The sequence below is a fragment of the Triturus cristatus genome, chromosome 5_2 (genome assembly GCF_964204655.1).
Source record: "Triturus cristatus chromosome 5_2, aTriCri1.1, whole genome shotgun sequence".
Taxonomy (NCBI): domain Eukaryota; kingdom Metazoa; phylum Chordata; class Amphibia; order Caudata; family Salamandridae; genus Triturus; species Triturus cristatus.
This window is the reverse complement of record NC_140588.1, coordinates 1,128,227,575-1,128,234,637: the sequence shown is the minus strand read 5'-3', so window position 1 is coordinate 1,128,234,637 and position 7,063 is coordinate 1,128,227,575. Positions and strand designations below refer to the sequence as shown.

Below are 7,063 nucleotides of genomic sequence, written 5' to 3'. Positions count from 1 at the left end.
CATGGGGCATTTACCCATAAACCATCAGTTAGTGTCTGCCTAGTCCATGTTTGGGGTTGGGAGACATGTATTTTCTTCTCTCCAAGCAGCATTTCCCAAACTGTGGGTCACAAGCTACTATTGCGTCACCAGCCATATTCCCAAGGGGCACGAAAGAGAAATAAATAAAGATACCTTTATATTTTATATTTCTTTTGTAACATGTGTTATGCTTTGAGGAGGTCAAATGTCAAGCTATGTCTTCTGGTTATTTTAGGGACTGGTGTTTTCTTTCTCTGACTACAAAGTAATAGGAGCTTTATAGTGAATTATCTGCCACCCTTGCTGGAGTAGAGGAGTACAGGAGTATGGGGACTGTGGAAGTAAAATGGGCATGGTGTGATTTTTTGTTTGTAAACACACAATGTAGCCATAATGAGGGGGGAGTAAGAAGACACACTGGGTTCATTGCAAAAACGTTGACACCAGCCTAGCAAATGAAGGCGAACCCTTCCTTGGGAAAGAAATACGTTTTCTTATAAAACCCTCCCCCCCTTGGTGGCATGCTTCACATTCGGGTCCATCCAGTTCTGCTGCAAAGGGGGGCGTGCTGCGACCTACAAATATATTCATAAAGAAGATGGTGTTAAATAGGATGTGAAGGTTTCTACAGAGTGTATCTAAAAATACCTGGTTAGTTGATGTATCCCATTTACAGACCACTAATCAGTATAGTTAACAAGGGAAAGATTTAGGAGACCACATTAATATGTACCTAGTACCCTAAATGGTCAACATGCTTCAAGCTGTGCCACTCTTGGCTGATCAAGAGGACCTATTGAGGTAAGCTCCCTGGTACCACTCCTGTAATGTCACTACAGACGCATACTAGTTAAGGGGAAAAGGTGTAAATACAGTTACCACCCACTTTAGAGATCACTGTCTCTGTTTATGCCAAATGTTTTAATATCTCATTATGGTTCCTCCAGGGGAGAGGAAAACCTGTAGTCAGACTCAATCCAAGCTTTTTTCCTCTGCCGCCACAGAACACACCTTAAATACCTGTCAATTAACTGTATACACATTTCCACTGAAGCCAAAATCCCTTAAAAAATTGAGGGTAAGTGAACATTCCACTTGGAACCTGAACCCCTAAAATGTAGGGAAAGTAACTACATCACTTAGATGTTCACACAATCGTAACATGTGGTATGTGCTTTTGATGCCATTTGTGGAAAAACACATTTCATTGAATGGTTTATATCCTTCCTCCAAAACCGCTCACAGAGAGTCCTCATCAACGGTGATCTATCTGCCCCCTCTCCGGTTTCTTTTGGAGTCTCCCAAGGATCAACCCTCTACCCTACCCTCTTCAACCTTTACCTTGAACCTCTCACTGAGGTGCTTTGGGCCGCCAACAACTCCTACCTTATGTACACTGACGATACACAGGTCTACATAAAAATCTCTTCCCCTGAGGACATTTTCTCCCTAAACAAGGCCCTGAAGCTGACAGTCCGTTGGCTCACCGCCAACGTCATCACCGCGCCTGGAGGCGCATATATTCACGGACTTCCCCGGCAGAGCGGGTGTCCGTGTTAGTTGCCAGCAGTGTATTTCGGGAGCCACTACCTGTCCAGCCCTCGTCCAACTCCAGAGCAGAACCAGGGGAACGCGACTCCTCCCTGCCACCGCCGCAAAGGACAATCCTTCGTGTGGCCGCAGTGCGCAGGGGGGATAACAACTACAGTCCCCAAGCTCCTCCGCGGCGGAAGGCCGCCAACGTCATCACCGCGCCTGGAGGAGCATATATTCATGGACTTCCCCCGCGACGCGGGACGCGCGCGGGCGTCGCCGGGCTAAGCCCGGGCCAAGGGCGTGCCCGTTTGAGCCCGTTCGAGGCCGGACGAGGCTGGGATGGGACACCCCCCTGTCAACACACAATAAGGTCAGTGCCATTACAAACTTCATGTGCGAATACATGCTGCATTGGTCTGTTCGCGATTGCTAAAAGTGTGCTGGATTGTATTAGCACCGTGTATGATAATGGCGAGCACAAAATCTATCATGGGAACGCTTGACCAATTTCTGGTGAGAGTATCCTCGATTCTCGACAAAGAAATAGTCCAAACTGAGAAAAGACTATCCCTGGGTTCTGTGATAGAAAAGCGCTCCTCCCTGGGCCGTATATCTAACGTGAAATCCCCGGTACCAGTTGTAAGAGCGAGACCTGGCCATGAGGCTTCTTCGGCGTCTTGCGAGATTATAAATAACCTTGCCTCCGATGAAGAGCATTCTCGTTGCCAACCCTATTCAGAAGGACTAGATTTGAACTCAAGACTAAGAGAAAGCCAAGTTAACTGCCATGAAAAGGATAGTGTCTCTGCTTGTGTCAAAACTCGATCCGCCAAAGAACTCTAAAGATAAAACTATAACGCCGACTAATAGGGGAATCAGCAAGACCCAGAGACCCAAAAGGAAACGCGGCGACCCACCAAATGGCGGACAAAAAGCAAAGACCAGACGAACTATCCCAGATGAGAGCTGTAAGGAGAGCCAAGCTCCCACTGGGAAATCCATTCCCGCTTTGCAAGATGTTGCAATAGCGCACCCCCCTCGAGTCCCATCTCCATCTTTGCTGCAAGTTCACGACAATGAGTTCTGGGGAAAGATAGAATCGATCTTCTATAAAACGTGTCTCCCAATATATGATAGACTAGACGCTATAGAGAATAGATTGGCTTGTCTAGAGCTTTCTTATGCTTCTGTATTGTCAAAGTATAAAAATGCAAGTAATGGTCTAGAGCCCACGATCGCACTTGTTAAATTGCCAACTAGAAGTTCTCCTACAGTGAGTACTATCCCTATCCCCACTTCTACTCCAACTATTTCCAACTCATTAACATCAGGTCAGATAGCTCGAGGAGCAACAAAGGATATAACCTGTAATACGACGGATACAAGGGGGTCAATAGTAAAAAAAGTTCTTGTAGAGAAGGCAATGAGGAGAGACCTTCCTAATAAGACAGTTATAAAATTCCCTAGATTACATCTTCCCCCAGAATCCACTCCCTATGTGGTGATTCTGGCAGGGGTTAAACCTTTAAGTGGTGATAAGCGAGAAGACTATTGGGAACTGAAAAACAAGTGCATCTACTGGCTAAATCAAAATCGCCCCTTACCTCTGAATGTCTCAACTGAGATACTTTTTGCCAGAAGAGTGGACTGGGTAGGCCCCAAGAACAAATCAATAAAGGGAGATTGTGTCGTAATAAACTTTAGAGACAAGAATGCAGTTGAACATATTTGTAATTGGCAGAGATCCAATTTTAATTCACCTATTCTCTCATTACCTCTGTCTTTCTTTTATTACGGCCATCCACAACCTATCCTGCATGCTTCCGGTTTATTAGACCCAGCTAACGAAGTTAGGACCCACTGCCACCCAAATGTACAGGGTGGGTTCGATAAGCCCTCTGGTTTAGAGGATTGCGATTGACGTCAACCCCGGGCTAGGAAAGTACCACATAACATAGACCAAGACTCCCCTACGAATGCCCATAGACGCAAATTCATTAATTTGAGTGCTAATATCAGTGATTTCCGCCCTGGTAGCGAAATTAATTCACAGACTGCCGCATTACTACCGTATGCGAACCAGATAGGGGCAGTACATGGAAAAGCATCAGGGGGAAAAATGGGATGCCCAATACACTCCACAAGCAGTTTAAGTGGTCTGCCCAATATGGGTACATGCTTGGAAGATAGCTTGGACTACTCTGAGAGAGGCAGCCAAAATACCCCATTAGGGAATACTGCACCCAATAAGGGGGGAAGGAAAGGAAAGAGCATTTTGTCTATTTTGTCGTGGAACATTGCAGGCCTGGGTTCCAAAATTGCAAGCCCAGATTGGATGGCCTTCACGACAAGATATGACATCTGCCTCTTTCAAGAGACTTGGGCAATTGACCCTATACATTGCAACGGTTATCTTAATTTTTATGTACCAGCCAAAAAAAGCAAAAGAGGCCGCCCCTCTGGTGGCTTAACTGTATGGGTAAAGCAGGATATGGGGAACCACATAAAAGTAGGTCTCAAGTCTAGCAATGATATTATTTCAATAAGATTGACCCTTCAGTCTGGTCATAAAGTGGAACTCTTCAAGGTATATGCACGTGGTCTTCCGGGGGGGAAAAAATCTCCTGTTGTACAAGAACTTGAAGATATTCTAGACCTCCTGCCACCCAACACGCTGCCCCTAGTAGCAGGTGACTTTAACACTTCTTTTGAGCCTCTTGGCCATGATATATTACAACTTACTGAAGAGGAAGACTCTAGATGGGGAATCCCGTCCTTAGAAATTGCTCCCATAAAAAAATGGACAGAGGCTGCAATCCAGCTAAAAGGTTTGTGCCTAGGAAATCACCTGAGGGCCGCCAATGGCAGAAGTAAATCAGATAAATGCGCTAAGAATACCTTTGTCAGCGGCCGTAGGGAGAGTCGTATAGACTACTTTCTTATTCATGTAAAGCTTTGGGCAAATCTTATCGATATGATTGTTACTGACCGTATCGAGAGTGACCATCAACCACTTGCGGTGCTGTTTGACCAACCTCCTAAAGGTGGACCTCCAGCACGTCAGATGAATCCTGTGCCAAATCAATTTTTGGCCAACAACCTGCGTTATCTAAAATGGGATAGGATTATAGAAGATCCAACTTCATTGGTTGCAATTAAGAAAGAAGTAACTAATGTTTTACAATTCCCCGAAACTCTGGCAGAAGACATGTGTCCCCATCAGTCTGTCGTAGTAGCACATAACAAACTCTTTGAGGGATTGAAGAAATACCTTATCAAACCCACTTCCAAAAGACATCCCAAACACCATAATACTGTGGGTTGGTACAACGCTGATTGTAAGGAAGCCCGAGCCAAACTTGGGAGAGCTTCTTCAGTAAAATTGGCAAGGACGAAATACAGGAGAACAATATATAAAGCAAAAAGAATGTGGGATAATGGAAAGTGGAAAGATCTCCTCGAAGCCTGTAGATCTAGGAACAATAAGCAATTCTGGGATATCTATAAGTGGGACAGGGGGGGTCTCCCTGAGCGGCCCCAGAACAATGTGGCTAAGAATTCCTGGATTGATTATTTTAAACCACAGTATGCAGCTCCTAGAGAAGAAGTATACTGTGGCGATACCCATTGCCATCTGTACTATGCAGAAGAAATATTTATTTTAAGTGACATAGAACAGGCCTTAGACAAAGTGATTAAGTGGAAAGCCCCCGGGATGGATGGAATTCCTGCTGACGTGTTCATCAGTGATAGGCACCTATGGTGCAGATATATTCTGCGCCTTGCTAATGCAATTGCTCAGGGTGCCGACATCCCTGCCTCTTGGAAAGGAGCTGAAATAGTCCCTGTATTTAAAAAGGGGGACAAGTCTATTGCAGCTAATTATAGGCCAATTAGCCTTATAGACTCAATCCAGAAGATAGTGGCCCGCCTATTTCTACACAAGGTCCTATTATGGGTCTGAGAACAGGACATTTTAAGTCCCGCACAGGCGGGTTTTCGCAAGCGGACAAGCACAATCGATCAAATCTTCCGTTTTGTCATCTTATATTGGAAGACAGTGATCTTAGGCAAGGGTGCATTATACGCCGTTTTCGTGGACCTAAAAGCAGCATTTGATTTGGTTCCACGAACCAAACTCTGGGCTGTTATGAGGGAGATGGGTTTTGCACCTGAACTCCTTTCTGTAGTCATCCACTTGCATGAGGGTAACGTGGCCCGGGTCCGATGGGGGGAAGTGGGAGAGGTGACGGAAGACTTCCCGGTTGACAGGGGTGTGAGGCAGGGGTGCGTTTTGGCGCCTACCCTGTTCTCGCTCTTTGTCAACGGTGTGGTCGACTTTCTCTCACGGACCCCCACCGATGCACCTGTTTTGGCTGGATCACGAGTTCCCATCCTCATGTTTGCGGATGACACGCTGATTATCTCCAAGACCCCAAGCGGCCTGCAGAAGGCACTTGGACGTTTCGAAGAGTTCTGCAAACAGAGGGGTTTGTTAGTAAACACCGAAAAGACTAAATTCATGTCCTTCAACGCACATAAATCATTTGGGGGGAAAATATTTATGAATGATTTACCCCTGGAGGAGGTAATCTCCTTCACATATCTAGGTATCACACTACAGAAGGAAATGCGTTGGGACTCCCAAATGGACCGAGTGATACCAACACATAAACAAAAATCAGGTGCCCTTCTAACTAGATTTAATAGATCATATACAAAACCAATTTCCCCAGCTCTGGAAGCATACGGTGCAATGGTACTGAGTTCATGTTTATATGGGTCTGAACTTTGGGGCTTTAGCAACTTGAACAAACTGACAGTGCTTGAAAATGCATTTTTGCGTAAAATCACAAGCCTCCCTGCTAGTACACCACTGCGTCCTCTATTGCTAGACCTAGGGAAAAAACCATTGGCACACCCTGTCAAGCTTCGTCCACTGCTATATTGGCGTCGCCTTTGGTGCACAGATGAACTTGAGCACTATAAGTGCGGCTTCATGGATATAATTAAATCTAACTCATCACATAATATCCACTGGTTGTGCAGCATCAAATCCCTCCTGAGCAGCATAGGCCTGACCGAACTATGGAACGATCCAGAAAATGCTACCTTCCCTTCTAAGAACAAACTGAAAGCTATCTATTGGGAATGGGTCTATATGATAGAAACCACGCAAGGCCTTTCCTCCCATTTAACAGGCCGCTTTCTCGATCTCAAAAACAGCCCACTACTCGAAAGTTACTGGGATATAATAGAGAGGCCCTTTGACCACAAGCTATACTTCCAGCTACGGGTGGGTGCCCTACCGGTTGCAGAATTTACCGCTAATTGGCAAAACACCCAAAATAAAATCAATAAATGTTATAACTGCACAGAGGAATGCGAATCTGTAGAACATTTGCTATTTTTTTGCCCAATGTACACACAACCCCGTAAAACTTGGATGAAACCTGTATGTAAATCGTTGGGCATTAGGAACTATCGAATAGCTCTTCGCATTTTG

General features: G+C 45.3%; 1 protein-coding gene across 1 annotated transcript in view; it reads left to right on the top strand.

The window, feature by feature from the left end:
• The first annotated feature begins 4,048 nt into the window (after positions 1-4,048).
• Positions 4,049-7,063, top strand: part of LOC146829889 (vomeronasal type-2 receptor 26-like) — a 66,897-nt gene continuing 63,882 nt past the window's right edge. Inside the window, exon 1 of the mRNA XM_085606565.1 lies at positions 4,049-4,723. Within this exon, the coding sequence (XP_085462691.1) occupies positions 4,049-4,723 (675 nt within the window). The remainder of the gene's footprint in view (positions 4,724-7,063) is intronic.